The sequence below is a fragment of the Bubalus bubalis genome, chromosome 1 (genome assembly GCF_019923935.1).
Source record: "Bubalus bubalis isolate 160015118507 breed Murrah chromosome 1, NDDB_SH_1, whole genome shotgun sequence".
Taxonomy (NCBI): Eukaryota; Metazoa; Chordata; class Mammalia; order Artiodactyla; family Bovidae; genus Bubalus; species Bubalus bubalis.
The window spans coordinates 25849820-25871439 of record NC_059157.1 but is presented as its reverse complement, the minus strand read 5'-3'; the positions used below and the strand labels follow the sequence as shown (position 1 = coordinate 25871439).

At 40.4% G+C, this 21620-nt stretch overlaps 1 protein-coding gene across 4 annotated transcripts in view; it reads right to left on the bottom strand.

The window, feature by feature from the left end:
* Positions 1-107: 107 nt before the first annotated feature.
* Positions 108-21620, bottom strand: part of SLC7A2 (solute carrier family 7 member 2) — a 72438-nt gene continuing 50925 nt past the window's right edge. For 2 of the 4 annotated variants that reach the window (XM_044938063.2, XM_044938060.2), the window contains 7 exons: positions 21147-21369; positions 19171-19310; positions 15029-15131; positions 11909-12114; positions 10566-10732; positions 9375-9483; positions 108-5372 (listed from right to left, as the gene is read on the bottom strand). In XM_044938063.2, coding sequence (XP_044793998.1) covers positions 5173-5372; positions 9375-9483; positions 10566-10732; positions 11909-12114; positions 15029-15131; positions 19171-19310; positions 21147-21369 — 1148 coding nt within the window. In that variant the 3' untranslated portion in view covers positions 108-5172. Of the gene's footprint in view, positions 5373-9374; positions 9484-10565; positions 10733-11908; positions 12115-15028; positions 15132-18777; positions 18915-19170; positions 19311-21146; positions 21370-21620 lie in introns of all 4 variants that reach the window. The other 2 variants (XR_006549007.2, XM_044938058.2) reach the window with 2 other exon arrangements.

Here is a 21620-nt window from a genome sequence, read left to right as displayed (position 1 = left end):
TATATTTCTGAGCTCTAAACTGGCCTAAATAAAAAAGCAGTTTAAATTTGGTAAGTGTGAAATGTAAGCTTTTGGTAGGTATGATACATATGCATACAACACTATGATAAGTCATATTAAAATTTATTTTAAAAATATATGGTTAGAAAGCACATATTACAGTGGTAAAGCAGCAGCAGTTTTTATTTATTACAAATTCTAAAAAATAATCCAACGTTATAAGCAAAAAGGAACACTGATTATCATCAAAAACATGTAAATTTAAAATTATCTACAATCGTACACACACACAAAAAATCTCTGTATTTGAGTAAGACCAAAGTATCTTTTGGTTTTTACAGACATAGAATTTTGGTAGAGTTTTAGGCCCTATCAACGGTTTCTATTAAGTACAATGATAACAGAAGAAAACAATGAAACCAATGGATACCAAAGATGAAGCAGAGCCTGTTAACCAGGCACGGGCCAGAGAAACCTGCCACGGGGGCAATACAAGGTTCTTTACCAACGGAGCCGTGGCCTGTGTGCTTCCCCCTGCAAGGATGTTGGTGCTGGTGCAGAAAGTGCAGGGGCCAGGGCCTATGGTGCAGTTCCAGGGAGCAGCCATCCTTCCCGTGAGTCGGAGAGGGTCCTTGGTCCTTGTCCTTTACCTTGTACTCATGGGATGTTTGGAGCTGAAACGAAGGACCCCAAACTACCTTAGTTTTTCACTTCATATCCTACCCTGTCATCCAAGACTCCCCAGCAAAGGCAGCTATAGACACTCACACCGTGGGTCAGCCTGCCTGACCCACGGTCCTGGCTATGATCCCCATGGAGCTGCTGCCAGGGGTCGCTGAAGGCTCTTGAAAGCCCGAGATAGCGGCAGTGGCTTCAGCTAAGGGGCATAAAAGCTGAAACAGTGCTGCTCCCAGGGTTGCTGACTGGGTTGAGCCGTAACAAAATGCATTTGAAATGAACAAGACTAAACTGTGTACATAAAAACAATAACGAATGTTACAAAAACCAACCCCTAAACCAACAACCACAACAACAGTAGATCTGGCCTTTCAAAATTCATAAACCAGAAAGCCATTAAAAACTTTAAATATAATTATACAAGGAGATAAAAAAAGAAACTCGGCTAAACAATTAAGTCAAACAATGTTATTTTCACACATCTATGTGTCTGAAAATCAATGATCTGTGCTGGCATTAGTTCCTATGTGAACTTTGGTACTTCTTCCCTTGATAGTTTAGAACAAGCTACAAAATGTTAGGTAGAAAATGTAGAGAGAAGGCACTACTTTGGCACTAGTCAAAAATCAAAAACAAGCCCAAAAAAGCTAATAACACCCCCACAAGACATTCACACAAAGCACGTGTATATTACTATTTCCTGATGCACACTCTAAACCCAATCCTTTAAAATCAGGTGGGACATTGTATTCATATTTTTGGTTTGAATTCTACTGTCACTTGAAGCATATCAGCAGATACCCAGGCACAGAACATCACGGGCAACATCACAGAGAAGGAAGAGTTGGAATCTTGGCACAATTGCGTCTGAGGTTTATAATCTCAGAATATGCTGATCTAAGAGGAAACAGAGCTCAGACTAATCTAGTCCCTCCAGCATTATCAGCATTGGTGCGCAATTACTCTTCCTTATTCTCCCTGCTAAACAGTTACATACACCTTATTCTCCCTGCTAAACAGTTAAATACATTTAGAAAATAATTTGGTGAATATAATTTCTAATTCAAAAGATTGTAACATACTCAGGACTTAAAAATATTTGAAATTTATTATTTGAAATTTTAAAGTTTAAAAAATCCTGAATTTAGAAAAATTAAAAGAAGATTAGGGTCTTGTCTTTTAAAGGAAACAGATAATTCTGAAACATATTTTCTATCGAGTGTGGCTGACAACAGAAGGTTTTATAGATACAACATTAGTTTTTCATTAATGTATATATCTCAAATGATGTTTTGGTCTTACTTTTCTAAATATTTGTCTGTGGGGAAAATTACATTAGTTAAGCAATAATCTGTATTTCAGTATATATCAAAAGTTCTAATATAAGTAGTTTAAATAGTTTCAAAATTTGGAGTTGCATAACTACCTTGTTAAATGTAGGGTCGGTATGGCCTTTGTATCGTTATTCACAAATCATTAGAGTATAAAATAAAAGTGCTATTATAAGAAGTTTCTCACTGAAAATGTTCAGAGAGCAGATTTCCTAGTGCAAAAAAAGAAAAGTAATTTAAGCTGTTTTTACTCAATCACAATTAAGAGAATGCATATGTATTTTTTTTAATTTCTGGAAAGAAGTTTATATAAGTGTGTCTGATTACTAGAAAAATCTACACAGAACATTTTGGCAATCCTAAGAAAGCAAAAACATTTTGTTCAAAACGTTGTGAATTCAAATGTAGTAACAGAAAGACAGAAAAAGACCTGGTAGTACTGACTTTTCCTAAAAAAGCGCAAACCAAGACAGAAATGTCAGAAAAGGCATAGCAGAAAAAAGTAAACAGAAATTCCCTAATGCCCCCACCCCACCGCATTTCAGATCATAAAGCACCTAATGTACTAGACTTCAGTGATTTCATATTAGAAACATTATAAATATATCTTTCTGAAAGAATCTATCTATAGAAAATATTATACATAAAAAATTGCCATATATTTCAAAATAGTTTAAAACCTAAACATTTTGCATAAGCATACCTATCAATACAAAACATTTTTTCTCTGTCAGTTGGGTTTTTAAAATCTAGACAACAGGATCATTTCCAAAGCCCATCATAAACCCAGCTGACTTAAACACCAACATTTGAAACACACAAACACACATATATACACATGTGTATATATTAACATATACACTCACACATACATATGAACAGATATTTGAGTTGTCACAGAAAAAAAGGATAGTCACGAACAAAGCATCTTTCATAGACAATTGTGTTTGTAAAGTGTTTCAAGGTGGAAAAATTATTTTTAACTCAATTCTGCTCCTAATTGAACACAGTGGGCATAATAGTTTTAGCTGCCTGTCATGTTCTAAATAAATTTCTTGATTGTGCTACAGTAAAAGGTTTAATATTCACACATGAAATTAATTCTTCATATTCCCATGTGAAGGGCCTGATTACTGAATCAAAGTGCTTCTCAGAATGCTGCAGTAACAGCAAAGATCTAGGATTAGGCCCACAGTAATGATTACAGAAATACTTTGCCTCTTGCACAGCCAACTCTTCCTCTCCAGTAAAACATGCAGTACTGGGCCTCAGATTTTACTATGTGCACCCTGGAAATTGTGGAATGTTAGTTCTGAATTCTAGATCCGAGATGCTACAACCCTGGCACCCAGACTTTCCTACCTGTTTACTGGATTTTCCATCACAAGAAACTCCTAAACAATCAAAACTTGCTTTTTAATGATGAAAATAAAATGGCTGATCTTTTGGAAGAGCTGTCAGAAAATCGGTGTTTTCCTTGCCTTTGTATTAAGCTGGTCACCTGGGCTTGATAATGTGCTAGTCTCATCTCGTGAACCATGTAATTATTTGTGAGAAAAGTAATTCATGAGAAGCGAACCATACGAAGATAAGTAGTCCACTTATTAGATAACCCTATAAAATGAAATACAGTAATTAGAGAATCATACATTTAAAAACAAATTACTCGTATAAAGGTTATTGTGTTTCTATGGCTTTAATTCAATTAGGTTAATGTTTTTGGCTTGACGTTTTAAATAATCATGTATTTAACTAAAATATTCTATTCCTCAACCACTGATGGGTTTTTCTCAAATACTGGAATTTGTATCACTAGTTTAAGTGTGGTCACTTAAAAATAAATGAAATTAAAAGTGCTGAACAATTTATGGGATAGAGGAAGAAAAATATCCCTAAGTGTTTCCAAAAGAAACATCAGAAGCAAATTAAATCCAAACCCCTCAAATTGGGCCAAATGCCCTATAATAACTGAACAGGCACTTTAAAATCAGAACAGGGGAATTTTCTTGTATTCCTTCATCGTCCCCCCTGCCCCCCACCCCGCCCCCGCTTTTTTGCATGTAGTAAAGATAGAATTTACTACTGGCTTAGGAAAAAAAACCCTAAATAAATTGTGAACTGTGATTATTTATTAACTAATGGAAAAAGGTATAAATCATTCCACCAATTACGTGACCTGGGAGGTTCTACTGGCTTATTTTAAGTGACTTTTAAAACAGGAGTGCTTGGGGTCTTAGCCAAGCACGTAACTACTCTGATCTTCAAATGCATCCTCCTCTCTGCCACTTACACGAGCTTCCTGCCCATGGGGACCACCTTCACTTTCCAGCACAAAGGGTCCCTAGGAGCTCACACTACCTCTCTCCAGCCCGACTGGACTGGGGCGGGATGGGGGAGTGGGGAAGATATCATTCACACAAGGTGAAGGCCTCACATTTAAGGACCACTGTCTCAAAGAAGACAGCCATTCAAGGGGGTGCCTGCCACCTGCTGACACAGAAGGCCGCTCCTGCCCTGTGGGGTACTGCAGACACAAGCACTCCGATTGGCTAAACTTTCAGCAAACTGTCATACCTCACAGAAGAAAACTCTGTGCTAAACCCACCGCCGACATTTGTAAGTTACAGAAAAGGCTAATTTCCTACCCCTCCCCTTACTCCAGACTAATGACAGAGACAATGATGGGTAAATGCAATTTTAGGATGTCTAACTTGACATAAAGTCCAATAAGGAAAAGCGACAGTTATTTCCCCAACCACACCTGGCACATTCAAGATACTTTTCTATTCAGCGATCACCTCCATTTTAGTGTGTGTAGTACAGGCTACCGATGAAAGACAACACTGGAAAAATGCAATGCGATATGAGTAAGACACCAACAACTTTTAACATTGATATTCCACAATATATACAAACATATGCACACACATGCCCACATTCCCACTATCTGGGGGATATTTATCACGGAGGAGCGAGCTCAGAGTGGTTTCCCTAGATGGAGTCGCCATCAGAGAAGGTGCTGTTCACGTGAGTAAGTGTAAATTAGGGTGAACTGTGTCTGCAGCAAATCCATGACAACCTGGTGTGGTGATGACATCGGCACGGATCCCTCCACGCAGACCATGTACGTGAAGACTGTGGACCAGTTCTGTCCCAGCAGGCACTAGCATTCGCTCGTTTTTTCATGGAAAATGAAAGGTAAGCTCAGGTTTCTTTGGTGATGGTCACCATCTTGCATGGCAGATTTTTCTTCTGTTGCTGCGTTAATGTTGTCTGAATACATATCTTCATCATCATCTTCTTCATCCCTTGGATTACCCTCCAGGCTGTGTCTAATGCCATAAGCGAAGTAAATCAGGAAACCTTTCAGAGGAAAAAGAAATCAGCTTTTGGTGTGATAAAATGACTTTGTACAGGGAAATTTTTTTTTTTTTTTTACTGGTGGACAATTGGTCTACAATGCTGTGTTGGCCACTGCCACACACTGACATCAATCAGCCACTGGTATATATATACACACACACACACACACACACACACACATATATATATATATATGTGCCCCCTCCTGTATGTGGAAAATTTAATATAGAACATAATAGGATATTTTGTGCCTTCTCTTTCTGTGCTATTTTAGAAGGGCAGAATGCAAGTACAGCATATCCCAGGCAAGGTCGCTGACAAATGTCTTCCCAGTAGAAAGTGCTTCTTCATTTTTAATGTGTAATCTGTATATGCAATATTGCAATCCTGGAATGTGAAGTCAAGTGGGCCTTAGGAAGCATCACTATGAACAAAGCTAGTGGAGGTGATGGAAATTCCAGTTGAGCTATTTCAAATTCCAGTTGAGCTATTTAATTTTGGGGGCTCCAAAACCACAGATGATGCTGTGAAAGTGCTGCACTCAATATGCCAGCAAATTTGGAAGAGTCAGCAGTGGCCACAGGACTGGAAAAGGCCAGTTTTCATTCCAATCCCAAAGAAAGGCAATGCCAAAGAATGCTCACACTACTGCACAACTGCACTCATCTCACATGCTAGCAAAGTAATGCTCAAAATTCTCCAAGCCAGGCTTCAGCAGTACGTGAACCGTGAACTTCCAGATGTTCAAGCTGGTTTTAGAAAAGGCAGAGGAACCAGAGATCAAATTGCCAACATCCGCTGGATCATTGAAAAGGCAAGAGAGTTCCAGATAAACATCTGTTTCTGCTTTATTGACTATGCGAAAGCCTTTGACTGTGTGGATCACAATAAACTGGAAAATTCTGAAAGAGATGGTAACACCAGACCACCTGACCTGCCTCTTGAGAGACCTGTATGCAGGTCAGGAAGCAACAGTTAGAACTGGACATGGAACAACAGACTGGTTCCAAATAGGAAAAGGAGTACGTCCAGGCTGTATATTGTCACTCTGCTTCTTTAACTTATATGCAGAGTACATCATGAGAAACGCTGGGCTGGAAGAAGCACAAGCTGGAATCCAGATTGCCGGGAGAAATATCAATAACCTCAGATATGCAGAGGACACCACCCTTATGGCAGAAAGTGAAGAACTAAAGAGTCTCTTGATGAAAGTGAAAGATGAGAGTGAAAAAGTTGGCTTAAAGCTCAACATCAGAAAACTAAGATCATGGCATTCGGTCCCATCACTTCATGGCAAATAGATGGGGAAACAGTGGCTGACTTTATCTTTGGGGGCTCCAAAATCACTGCAGATGGTGACTGGAGCCATGAAATTAAAAGACACTCCTTGGAAGGAAAGTTATGACCCAACTAGACAACATATTAAAAAGCAGAGACATTACTTTGTCCACAAAGGTCCATCTAGTCACAGCTATGGTTTTTCCAGTAGTCATGTATGGATGTGAGAGTTGGACTGTGAAGAAAGCTGAACACCGAAGAGTTGGTGCTTTGAACTGTGGTGTTGGAGAAGACTCTTGAGAGTCCCTTGGACTGCAAGGAGATCCAACCAGTCCATCCTAAAGGAGATCAGTCCTGGGTGTTCATTGGAAGGACTGATGTTGAAGCTGAAACTCCAATACTTTGGCTACTTGATGCCAAGAGCTGACTCATTTGAAAAGACCCTGATACTGGGAAAGATTGAGGGTGGGAGGATAAGGGGAAAACAGAGGATGAGATGGTTGGATGGCATCACCAACTCAATGGACATGACTTTAGGTAAACTGTGGGAGCTGGTGATGGACAGGGAGGCCTGGAATGCTGTGGTTCATGGGGTCGCAGAGTCGGACATGACTGAGAGACTGAACTGAACTGAACATGCATGTTTTTCTCAATAAATATTTTTGAAATGTTTATGTAAAAAATATTTACCTCCTCAAAAGTTAACACGATACTTTAAACAAAAGGATATATGGGGCAAAGTCTCAAATACTCCCCAAATACAAGTGCTGGATTATTAGAGACACAGTCAGATATTTTGGAAAACATGTCCTGTGTGAATGGGCTTCCCAGGTGGTTTAGTGGGTAAAGAATCTGTCTGCGATGCTGGAGACCTGGGGTTTGAGCCCTGGGTTGGGAAGATCCCCTGGAGGAGGGCATGGCAACCCACTCCAGTATTCTCACCTGGAGAAGCCCATGGGCAGAGGGGCCTGGTGGGCTATAGGCCACAGGGTTGCAAAGAGCTGGACATGACCAAAGTGACAACACAGGCACACACCGTGTGTGCCATGGGTGCGCCTTACACACGTTACTGTCACCAGGAGAGGATGAATAACTATGTGCAAAGCAACTGTTTATTAACAACCACACTGACTGAGGATCAGAGAGGAAAGATTTTAAGTATTCTCACAGGATATGTAGGCATTTTTGCTGTGTTTTAGCTATAATTTTAAAAGTTGATTGAGAGTTTTGGGTTGATGTGAAATGCATTGTAATTTTCCCATGTAAACCATGGGAAGCAGCCCACCAATGTGTATTCTGGCATGTGCAGTTGTTAGAACGGATTCTACTTCCTCTCATGTCCTTAGAGGTTTGGTGAGCTAGCTTTTCTGTCATCAAATAAAGGTAGCGATACCACCATTTTACAAAGAAACCGAGGCACTTAGAAGCAGGGGTGGAATATGACCCAGGTGACAGGGCTAACAAACAGCAGGGGAGGACTGAAACAGGGGAGTCTGGTTCTGCGGTTCCCATTCTTCACCACGGTAAGCACACGACTGAGCTTCAGGGAGCTACAGCTGAGGAAAGAGGCAGTGGTTCTCGGAAAGGCAGGAGCATGGGGAAGCTCTCCGCCAGAGTACAGTCTTCTGGGCTCTGAGGAAGCGAAGGAGTTCTGCTTCCTGTGCCCCAGGGTAAGGGCTCGGCTTCCTGGCAGCCCCAGGGGAGGTGGCGAGACCGCGAAGGAATGACTCTGTGGTTCATTCCGGAGGGCACAGCCAAGTCGCAGGGGGCTCCCATCAGAATCCTGGCCCTGATAAGACAGAGCTGCCTACCAGGAGCGGCCGCAGGGACAGAATGCCCCAGTGCAACCTGTGTGGATGGATAACCTTTGATCCACCCCAATTTCCTGGCACCGTGTCAGATCTCCCCCCAGAATGGGCAAAACTAGTGCGGCTTGGGGGGAGGGGAGAACCGACTAGGTTAAACCTCCCATTGGCTCAAGGGGGTTGGTGGCTTGAGACTGAAATGAAGTTAATTTATAGCCAAAGCAAACACACACACACACACACACACACACATGCACACACACATGCACACACACACACACACACCCCCCCAACTGAGTGAGACTCATTATGCCAATGGGAGGACCATCAAAAGGCACAAACTCTCAAACTCCTCAGGCCACCAGTTATGACAGTTAAACTCTGAATTTACAAGTCAGCTTTCACACCGGACACTGATGAAGTCATGATGAAAACCGACGCAGTGTAGATGTAAATCAGCTCACTCACAGTATGTAAGGTCAAATTCCACCCCAAGGGTCTAATAAAAGACATTTAGGTATCGGAAAAGAAATTTCTTGCAATTAGCTCATTCAAAATGTTGCCAGAAATTCAATGGTGCTCTGGAAGGAACTGGCTCTGTAATCAGACTTTAGGGGTGCCATTTGCAAATTAGACCCCTTGATTTTTGGTGAGGGGGGCTTCATTTTTCTTACTCAAGACGTTAGAAAAAATAGGATCTACGGAGTTCTACAGGGTTACTGCAGCAATTGAATTTTAAAAAGGTATTTGGAAAACATCTGGAAATGTAGGCATTCAGGTATTCTAAAACTTGGGAAAGGAGGAAACCAAAAAAAGCTTTTGTTTCTAGGGAGGGGGTGGGGTGCATTTCTCTGGAACAGCACACAACATGGGAAAGAGAGAGCCCAGGTTCAGAAAGTGAAAACAGGAGAAGACCCACCAAGCGCCATCCAGACGCTAAATCGGATCCAGGTGTCTGCACTCAACTGGACCATCAGGTAAATGTTCACCAGGATGCTGAAGGCTGGCAGGAACGGTAAGAATGGAACCTAAGGAGGGAAAGTATCTTCTTAAATATATTCAAATTTTAAAACACATTCCTCACATTGTTTTGACACGGTGGCAACTAATTCGACGTCGATACTGTCACAGTGTGTCAGTATGATTCTATTCTCACAAAAAGAACAACTTGAACAAAACCCACTTATCTAGAGAATGGGCTTCCCAGGTGGCTCAATGGTAAAGAATCCACCTTAATGTGGGAGACCTGGGCTCGATCCCTGGGTCGGGAAGATTCCCCTGGAAAAGAGAATGGCAACCCACTCCAGTATTCTTGCCTAGAGAATTCCATGGACAGAGGAGCCCAGCGGGCTACAGTCCATGGGGTTGCAAAAGAGTCAGACACGACTTAGTGACTAAACAACAACGTCTAGAGACTACTAAAAGGAGCCCCGTATTTCCCATTGTTTACTGCAGCCCAAAGCTACAGAGGGTTATCCAGCCGCTGTGTAACACCTGTGTTATCACCAAGATGCAGTAGGTTTCAGGGTTTAGTTTAGGGTTTACTGGTTTCATTCTGATATCGAGAAGGCATGCCACTGGAACTCTGACCACTCTTGGGATCTCAGGAGGATTCTTCTAGGAAGCCCTCTTCAAGCTAAATTCTGCTCTTAGTTCAAATGGACAGAATAACTTCACTTCACAGTGGAAGGGCTTTGGGTGTGGGGACCTTCCTGAATTTCTAAAATATTCTAGTTATTTTTCTGATGTTTTAGAGTATTGAACAAGAAATTTGTTTACTATTACATAGAATAATGTACTAGGAACACATTCAAGTTTTTGAAAAGAACACTTAAGACAAAAAGGAACATCCCAAAGGACCGTGACACTCTTGTTCACTGGTTAACATCATAAAAGTGATGTTAACTTTTTTTTTTTTAAAGAAACAAATCACAAAAACTAACATACAAGAGAAAACATGCATAATATTTAGGATCATGAATCCTCATGACACATACCATAAAGGCTACTTTCTGCTGATTTTTTTTTTAAAAAGAAACAAATCACAAAAACTAACATACAAGAGAAAACATGCATAATATTTAGGATCATGAATCCTCATGACACATACCATAAAGGCTACTTTCTGCTGATTCTGGGGCTGCCTCCAGATGATGAGCACGATGGCAACACAGAGAGCAAGAAACAGCACCAGGAGAGCCAGGCTCCATGCTTCCAGTCTGGCGATGGTGTGGACGCTGTGCGTGGTCAGAACACTCAGGCCCAGGATGAGGAATGCTGCGGAGATGACATGCTCGTGAAACAAAACCAGCACGTGACCTTCACTCAGACCCCTTCATTCAAAGTCTATTTTGATAGCAAGTTCTTTATATATCTATTCTGCCAAATACTAAGATTCTTCATTTCTATTTTGGAAAGAAATGCCTGATTTCCATGACTTAAGAATCCCACTTCGCTTACTCGTGACTGTCTCCTCCTTAGGAGTCAGCCTCCCCTCTGGACTCTACCATCCTGCCTTCCTGCCAGTCTCAGATGAGATCACTTGGACTGATGAAACGTTGTCCAGGGTGGCTAGTGCCCTTTTTTTCCAATGGGGAAAGCAAGTCTGTTTGTGTTCAGCTGTTGTAAACACTGTTCATGTAAACAAATAATACATGATCTGCACCTTTTCTTCCTATTTCAGAGAGTGGCATCACTGCCTACCCAGACGATCTCTGATCATCAAGTCTGAATTAGGGGTCCCTCCCATGTGCTCTCAGAGAAACTTGTACTGCCCTTAGCTCACCACCAATGAGGCTGTCCAGTGAGAGCAAGGACCATCTTTCCTGACATCCTAAGTACCCAGCAGGGTTCCTGGCACATCAATAAATGTTGCTGAAAATACGCTTGATTATGTAACTGTGGGTGAGCAAGCAGGATCTGCAGTATGGCCTCCCACGCTCCCTGGGTCCCAGTTCAGTTACGGGCAGGTGTACTTCGCGTCCCACAGGAAGAACCCTCAAGGCTCACGAAATGGACCAATTCTGTACTTCTGCCACTCTCACCTCAGGGCAGCAGTTCCCAACCTTTCTGGCATCAGAGACCAGTTTCACGGAAGATAATTTTTCCATGGACGGTAGGGGATGGTTTGTGGATGATTCAAGTGTATTGCGGTTACTGTGCACTTTATCTCTATTACTATTACATCAGCTCCCCCTCGGATCAACAGGCATTAGATCCCAGAGGTTGGGGACCCCTGCCCTAGGGAATTTCTTCCTTTCTTCTTCAATTACCAATATACCATCGATTTATCCTGCTAACATAAGGAAGATCTCAATGACCAGTGACCCCTTAGGTGAACATTTCAGGACTGAGAGCAGTGCTAACATATTCTTTCATCCTCTTTCACATCATCCTGCTCCACCCACACACACCCACTGGGTCTTCATAAGGTATACAGTGAAGGGAACTTACCCAGGAATCCTACCAGAAAGCTGACAAGAGAAGCAGACTGTTTTGTAGGCAGAAGCGAGGGGTTGAAGAGGGTTCGCAGGCTGAAGCCCTGTCCTGGCAGCATGGTGACCTGAGACTTGCTTTTGGAGGTTCTGTTGGCGCACGATCCCAGAGCTTCTTTCTCAGAACAGTACTTGGGTTGCTCATAAGATAAGCCGGGCTGGTACCTATTCCCAAGTAAAAGTGTGTGTCTTTATTCTCAAACACTTGGTCCAAATGAAAAAAGCACCTAAAACTCTAATGGAGACATTTCCATTCACAGCTGGTGCAGTAAATGCACACGTCTTGTGGCTGCAGCCTCAGGGTTGCTGAGCCAAGTCACACACGTGCTCAGCAAAATACCTGCAGCAACTCTGAATTTCCTGATTGCCACTTGATTAGAAAGTTATATATATTAGATGCCGAAGAGAGTTACATTTTAAAGTGTGGCACCTGTGATGATAAATGATTACTCTGGAATTATCTATGTTCAAAGGAGATGCCTTTCATGAAAACAGCAACCCTGTTAACAGAAACCCTGGTTAAATATCAGCTACAGGGTAACATGGGCTTCCCCTATGGCTCAGCAGTAAAGAGTCCAACTGCAATGTAGGAGCCGCAGGAGACGCAGCTCTGTTCCCTGGGTCAGGAAGATCCCCTGGAGGAGGGCATGGCGATCCACTCCAGTATGCTTGCCTGCAGAATCCCATGGACAGAGGAGCCTGGCGGGCTACAGTCCATAGGGTCACAAACAGTCAGACACGACTGAAGCGACTTAGCACACATGCACGCACAGGGTAATATAATATGCAGCCTTCAGTTTGGTACTGGAAGGTCTCACTGCAGCCTGCCTCCCTGGTCTCCTCTCCCTCATCAGCCACCTCCCACCCATTCTCCTTTATTACTGATCCTCTTCCTCTTTGGCTGGTATCAAGATATCAGCCTGCTTTAGCTCCCAACATCTGCCCTGGTCTCCCCAGTGGGATCTTCTGAGAAGCTTTTGCTTAAACTTAAAAGTAATATTTGTCCCCCAACTAAAGAAGAAATATGCTCACTGTGAAAAAATGCACAAAAGCATGCAGAAGAAAATTAAAATAATCCATAACATTCAGTGTGAATCACTGTTGGCATTTTATTACAAATTCAGCCAGTTAAAAATGCAAATATGTGTATATATTTGCAAAAATCATTTTTTGTGTGCAAATGTATGTTAGTTAAATAAATTCAGATGCTACATATAGCTTTGCATCCAGAAACTGATATATCTCTCCATATAATTAAATATCATTTTATTTGCTGTAGAACAGTCTACGGTACTCTTATGTAACTATTCTATTTTTTTTAACTGAAGTATAGTTGATTTATAATGCTGTGTTAGTTTTTGGTGTACAGCAAAGTGTTTCAGTTTATATATGTGTATATATATCCTTTTTCATATGCTTTTCCATTATGGTTTATTATGGGATACTGAATATAGTTTTCTGTGCTATACTGCTAAGTCACTTCAGTTGTGTCCGACTCTGTGTGACCCCATAGACGGCAGCCCACCAGGCCCCCCCGTCCCTGGGATTCTCCAGGCAAGAACACTGGAGTGGGTTGCCATTTCTTTCTCCAACGCATGAAAGTGAAAAGTGAAAGTGAAGTCGCTCAGTCGTATCCGACTCTTAGCGACCCCATGGACTGCAGCCTACCAGGCTCCTCCGTCCATGGGATTTTCCAGGCGAGAGTACTGGAGTGGGGTGCCATTGCCTTCTCCACCTGTGCTCTACAGTAGGACCTTATTGTTTAATACTATTGACAGGGAAGCCTGGCGGGCCGCAGTCCGTGGGGTTGCAAAGAGTCAGACACGACTGAGAGACAACTGAACTGACTGATATACTATTGATATTCACTTAGTTCAATTTTTTCACTATCATAAATTACCTTTTCCTGAACATCCTTTGCATATATCTATATGTACTTCTTTGATTAAATATTTTTATTTTATGTTGGGGGGCTTCCCTAGGAGCTCGGTAAAGAATCTGCATGTAATGCAGGAGATCCAGGTTTGATCCCTGGGTTGGGAAGATCCCCTGGAGAAGAAAATGGCACCCCACTCCAGTACTCTTGCCTGGAAAATCCCATGGATGGAGGAGCCTGGTGGGCTGCAGTCCATGGGGTCGCAAAGAGTTACACATGACTGAGCAACTTCACTATCACTGTATTATTTTGGGGCAGAGCCGGTTAGGGCTTCCCAGGTGGGTCAGTGGTAAAAGAATCCACCTGCTGATGCAGGAGATGTGGGTCAGGAAGATTCCCTGGAGGAGGATATGGCAACCCAGTCCAGTATTCTTGCCTGGAATATCCCATGGATAGCAGAATCTGGAGGGTTATAGTCCATGGGATCCCAAAGAGTTGGACACGACTTAGTGACTGAGCACCAGCACAGCCAGTTAACAATGTTCTGAGAGTTTCAGGCGAACAGCAAAGGGACTCGGCCATACATATAAAGATTAAATCTTTAGCCTAAGAGCTTAGCAGCTGAATCACTAGGACTAAAAATACAGTATTCTAAAGTGTTTTTATACATTATGAGAATTTGTTGTTCACATAGATTAGGACAACCTATTGATAATTACCAACTGTATTTGTTTGCTTAAGGACCAAGTATGCTAAATATGCTTCATATTCACATTTGTATGCTCATGGCCTCTCACTTCTGAGACAGCTAACTCCATGAAAACAAGGCCTGCTGCTGCTGCTGCTAAGTTGCTTCAGTCGTGTCCGACTCTGTGCAACCCCATAGACAGCAGCCCACCAGGCTTCCCTATCCCTGGGATTCTCCAGGCAAGAATTCTGGAGTGGGTTGCCATTTCCTTCTCCAATGCATGAAAGTGAAAAGTGAAAGTGAAGTCGCTCAGTCGTGTCTGACTCTTCGAGACCCTATGGACTGCAGCCTACCAGGTTCCTCCGTCCATGGGATTTTTCAGGCAAGAGTACTGGAGTGGGGTGCCATTGCCTTCTCTGGAAAACAAGGCCAGTGAGCCCTAATTGTCTTTCTTTCCCGGGCCTCAACGGACACACACCCTTCAGAACCTTCAGTTGGCAAGGAGGACAACTCACCTGAGGATGAGAACACAGGCCGCGACCAGAGAGTATGCCAGAAGTGTCCCAATGGACATCATGTCCACGAGGGCCTTCAGGTCGAAAAGGAACGCCATCACAGCTATTGGGGAAAAGAAAGAGGGGTACAGAAGAGAGCCCGTGAGAAAATTCCAGACAGCTGATGCCAAGTCAGAGATAAGTGATGCGAAATTTTTTGTTTTATTGCCAATGATAAGTCAAGTAAAGCTTAGAAAGTGTGTTTCTTAGAGTTAATAAGATGTTCCTTAGGTCATACACACTGCTAATAAAACTTAAAAACCCCTCGGCGATCTATCAAGTACGAAATACATCTACTTTGATTACTTAAAAAATATTGGCCTGACAAAGAGTGAAAATACCGTATGACAGAATATCCGCCTTTGATGTTTCAGGAGAAAAAACACTGCCAGGAAATACTGGCAGGCTCCTTTTAAAAAAAAATAAAAGAATTCAAATGGAAGAGCTTTCATTATAGATGTTACATAATCATTTTAATTTCCATCTGCATTGTGAGTTATATCTTAGACAGGATGAGGTCCAATTAAATTATGCTTCAGATAGAATATAAATCCTATCCTGATTAAAACCACACACTCTGACTAAATTTAAACTATTTGGGGCTACCTCCAAGCCCTAATAATGTTAAGAGGCAAAGTATACTTCACATAGTTGAATAGTTAACTTGCAGCTTGCAATTTTTTTCTCCGGTGAACCATTAAAATAGTGACGATATTAACTGGAATTTACCAAATAGTTGTCTTTATCATAATAAGTAGAGAACACCACACCCCACTCATGTGGCACTCCAGACACCTCAGCAAGCTTTCTATCTTTATGATCTCAATTTATCTTCAATTCAATAGTCCTATGAGATGGGGGCAATCATTTAGGTTCAGCTTTATAGATCAGCATTTGACTGTTTTTTAATAAAACCCCAGCAGTTTCACATGGTTTAACCTAATAGGGTCATTACTCTTTTTTAACAGACAGGCTAATTTAGCAAGGTTACAACCACTGGGTAGAAGTGGTGTGTGTGCGTGTTAGTCGCTCAGTCGTGTCCGACTCTTTGGACCCCATGGACTGTAGCCCAACAGGCTCCTCTGTCCATGGGATTCTCCAGGCAAGAATACTGGAGTGGGCTGCCATGCCCTCCTCCAGGGATCCAACCCAGGGATCCAACCCAGGTCTCCTGCACCGCAGGTAGAAGGCGGCTCCAGCTAAACCAATATGGCCGTGACCTGTCTAAAATAGCACATTATTTTTTCCTTTTTTTTTTTTTTTTTTATATTTTATGTGGACCATTTAAAAAGTCTTTATTGCATGTATTACAATATTGCTTCCCTGGTGGCTCAGACGGTAAAGCGTCTGCCTGCAATGTGGGAGACGCAGGTTCGATCCCTGGGTCAGGAAGATCCCCTGGAGAAGGAAATGGAAATCCACTCCAGCACTCTTGCCTGGAAAATCCCATGGACGGAGGAGCCTGATAGGCTACAGTCCATGGGGTCGCAAAGAGTCGGACACAACTGAGTGACTTCACTAATATTGCTTCCACTTTATCTTTTGGTGTTTCGGCCCCGAGGTATATGGGATCTCAGCTCCCTGACCGGGGATCAAGCCCATGCTCCCTGGATTGGAAGACGAAGTCTGAACCACTGGACTGCCAGGGAAGTCCCACATTGTTTCTTTAAATACATCCCATGCCTTATTTTGAAGAATTTCCATTGCTAGTATAGCTATACATTAGATTACAATTTTAATGTCTTGTAAGAATCACAGATAACCTGTTTTAGGAAGCCAAAACAGAAGAAAATGATAAATTATCCATACAAGCTCTCTGATATAAGTTAAAAACAAGCAAGAGGTGAGACTACAAAATAGCAAAAGTATAATGTTTTAGTGCATTAAAAATGCTATAATTATCTTCTTTTAATTATTAATTTCAATATCTTATTATGCTGTCAAATTAAATTCCTCCTAAAGGAAGAAGGGTAAATTTTTAAAAATTCTGAATATATATAAGAGAATTAATGGGCAAGATTTTACAGGAAAAAATAAAAGCTTTTATGGAGTAAATAAAATGTTATCTTTGATCAAGATTTATGAACTTTCATTAATATCATAATGCATGTTTAATCATAAAGCGGGCCTTACATCATCTAGTGAAAACTTCCTTTTATAGGGGCAGAAATCTTAAGCACTGAGAAAATAAGTGTTTTGACTTCCCACCATACATCTTAATAAAGGGACAAGTTTATTAGAAAACATTTTATAAAGCACAGTTATTTAGGAAAATACTTAGATTCTGAAAGAATCCTATTTCATACATAATTAAGCATTAGTATTCTGTAATCAATGGTTTTTCCTGTGGTCATGTATGGATGTGAGAGTTGGACTGTGAAGAAGGCTGAGCACCGAAGAATTGATGCTTTTGAACTGTGGTGTTGGAGAAGACTCTTGAGAGTCCCTTGGACTGCAAGGAGATCCAAGCAGTCCATTCTGAAGGAGATCAGCCCTGGCATTTCTTTGGAAGGAATGATGCTAAAGCTGAAACTCCAGTACTTTGGCCACCTCATGGAAGAGTTGACTCATTGGAAAAGACTCTGATGCTGGGAGGGATTGGGGGCAAGAGGAGAAGGGGACGACAGAGGATGAGAAGGCTGGATAGCATCACTGACTCGATGGACATGAGTCTCAGTGAACTCCGGGTGTTTGTGATGGACAGGGAGGCCTGGTGTGCTGCGATTCATGGGGTTGCAAAGAGTTGGACACGACTGAGCGACTGATCTGATCTGATCTGATTCTGTAATCTAATTTCCCAACAATTCACAGCCTCAACAAAATTCTCATCTTTGGTCTGAATTTATACTACTAAGAGTATTTACCATTTTATCTCTAAAGCTTGGTAAAGTCCTTCTCTTGCTCTATATAACAGCACCTTTAAGGCCATTCTCTCAATCTGCAAATTCTCTGAAACTTTTCATGTGGAATAGAATCTGGACAAAAGCATTTTGATGGATATTATGACATGCCAAATGGTAGGCATCTGGAGTTGTTTTTTTGAAAACATGATGTAATATCAAAGCTCTTGAAAGGAAAAATAGATTCCTAATGGGGTTTATGATAATATAGGTATTAGTAACTCTTAGAGAACTATGATGGGCCCAGGAAGTGGGGTTAGCCACCATACTGAGGGCAGTAATAACAATGGCCAAGTATAAATTATCTTTGATGTTTCTTATATTTAATTAAGAATGGGTAAACTTTAGCTTTTCAAAAATCCTATGACCATTTAGCAATATTCAATTTATATCCTGGATAACAAACAAAATATTGAAGCATTTTTAATTAACAATTCAAGGATTAAGTAATCATTCTTTAATTAACATTCTGTATGTTGATAATACAATTTTATGTGCTTGTTTCATAGATCTGAAAAGCACTGACTACTTGATACATGATAAAGAACCACTGTAACCCTTTGCACATTTGTTAGAAGCGCCAAAGGTTAAGGTAACAAAACGGTAACAAATCTCAAAGAGTCAGTTACGAATTTCAGTAGACCACTGTCACCACCATTTGCAGATGTGATCCCAACATTCATACCCTCATTTATCAGTGATTTTGTTTTCAACTTACATGCACAGCAAGCAGACCCACTTTATAAGTCCATGCATGAGCATAAAATGCTCAAGTCTAATGATGAAGAATCCTATGTTTGTAAAGCTTACCAGAAATGACCCCTGCGGTCAGTGTGGCAGCTACTGGTGACTGCCTCTTACTCACTCTGGCAAGAAATCTAAACAGTAAACCATCCCGGGCCATGGCAAACAGAATTCGGGGTAAAGGAAACATGGAACCCAGAAGACTAGAACAGAAAAATCCATAATCCACAAGTGAGTTATTACAAGTATTAGTCTAGACGAGTCTATACAGGTAAAGACTGGACACACTAAAGTACAGAACCTATACCAAAAAAAGGTTCAAAATAGGAAACATTCACTGAAAAGTTATTGATATTTATACATGTCAAAATAGAAAACCACCTAATTTTCCATTGTTTTCCCAGAATCCTTGATGAAAAAAGATCCCCCTTTACTTAATAAAAGTCAACTCTCTCTCACCTGCCACTGCACCCGATGATAAAGTAGCAATTATTGGTGTCTTCGTTTTGGAATTGATTTGAGCTAGACATTTGAAAAGCAACCCATCCTCCGCCATAGCATAGATTACACGAGGCATTGGGAAAATGGATCCAAGAAGACTGAATAAAAAGCAAACACATGCAGTATGGCAAACACATTCATGCAAGATTACATCACAGAGCTGCAATTAAGTCATTGTATAAAACTCAGCATCACAGCTATTTGTTATTTTTTAAATGTAATATGATTGGGTATTTAGAAATATTAACCATGGTGCAATTCATTATACTCTCAGAGATAATCTGCTCAGCACAATTATCAGACTAAAAACAATGCTGCAAAGAATTTGTGCAGGCCCATGATTACTACTGAATTACAACTAAGTAATTAAGACTTAAAAAAAATAATAATGTCATTAAGACATTTTTAACTTAGAAAATTTATAAATTGATAATTATAGAAAAGACAAGTAATTTGATTTCATAGTATCTAGTCACTTCATTTATTCAATAATTACACATTTTTACATATATTTTACCATTATTTTTTGATCAAATTTGAAATAATTCTCAGCATAAGATAATCAAGATAGAAAAAGGAAAAAAGATGAACTCACTCTAAATTTGGTACATAGAAGTAGCCTGAATTAAACATTAGTAAGAGTGAAGTTTAAGAAAATGATTTTTGCTTTAGCTGTTTTGAATTACTTGTGTGCTTACTGACTGCATCATTCCATACATGATTAAGTTGTAAAAAAATTTACAATTTAAGAGAAAATAAGTAAAATACACTTTTTAAACTCCGTCTCCTTTATCTTTTAATAAAGCGTGGTTGAGCTTGGCCACAAATAAATCTTTGCCTTCTGTCTTTTAAAACTATGGTACAAAGTATCTTTACAGTTCAGATTTTTAAAACTATTCAGAATAAACCTTAATATTATCAGATGGCTGAGGATCCGAGAGGTAATTTGTAATTGCTGCTTAATACTATCTTGAATACAAAAAAAACAAAAGGGATTTTGAGGGGGGATAAAAGAGCTAGGCTGATTAATTATACACAAAGATTTATTTTTGAAATTTAAATTTTTTCAATTAAAATTTTTTTTTAATTTTTAAAATTTATTTTTGAAATTTTAGAAAAATTTCACTTCAAAAAATTAGTAATCAAGCAGAGATTAATTTTCTCTTTGTAACAGTGCTCTACAGTACAGCACTCAAGTGAAATATGATCACGTTAAGTTAAAATATGAGTAGCTCAGGAAACTTGAGAAATGAATTATAAAATATTAATATAAGCAGCTACTGAAAATCTGAATACCTGAGATTCAACTATTCTTATGACACAGATGTATACAAATCTCCACCATTAACTTGAGAACCGTAATTTCTATTTCTAGACCAAGTTCACTCTGATCAGTGCTAAGACAAAAAGTTTCAATGTTTCATAATAAAAAGCACCTTACACTTAACAATGCCACAGCATATAGTTTTCACTCACACAGACTTGATACTATTTTAAAAAAACAGCAGAAAATGTCAAGTCTGCACATAAGGTCTCAGTTGTCTGCAGCACTACAATTAACACCAAAGCCAGCAGGGAAACATACTAGTATAAGTACTGTCAAGTTTTACAATACATATATATGCAAATATGTATGAAATATATAAATGTGCATAAATGCTATATAGATCCTTGGAAGCTTGGACCATCATTATCTTGAAAAACTGACTTTTTTTTTTTTTTTTTTTGAAAAACTGACTTTTAACAGCTCAGGGGGAAAAGATTTTATCACTTAAGATTTCGATACAGCAATTGTGGGTGAACAATTCAGAGAATATAGTTGTATGATATGTTTCTAATAGGATTGTTTTTAAAACATACAAAAGCAATTCTGTGGACACCAGCTACCTCTGCAGTAACCCACACAGCCCTACCCCAAAGACAGTGCAATGTACCTCGTTGACAAAGCGCAGAGGGAGCCCGCTGCAACGACGTATTTGGCTGGCCCCCATCCAACGTACTCGAAGGCCACAGGAAGTGGGCTTTTCTCATCCAGGAGGTAGTACGGCATCATCAGTGTTAAAGCTGCCGAGACCCCAAAATAGGCCATAAAGCAAACGAGCAGAGAAGTCACAATTCCAATAGGAATAGCTTTCTGAGGATTCCGGACTTCCTCACCTAAGGAGACGTAAACAAAAGATTGCATATTTAATAAAACACAACTAGTTTATTGCAGCACTGTTTACAATAGCCAAGACACGGAAGCAACCTAAACGTCCATCAACAGAAGAATGGATAAAAAGATGTGATATACACACACAATGGAATATTACTTAGTATTAAAAACAATGACATAACGCCACTTGTAGTAACATGGATGGACCTAGAGATTTTCATACTGAGGGAAGTAAATCAGACAGAGAAGGAGA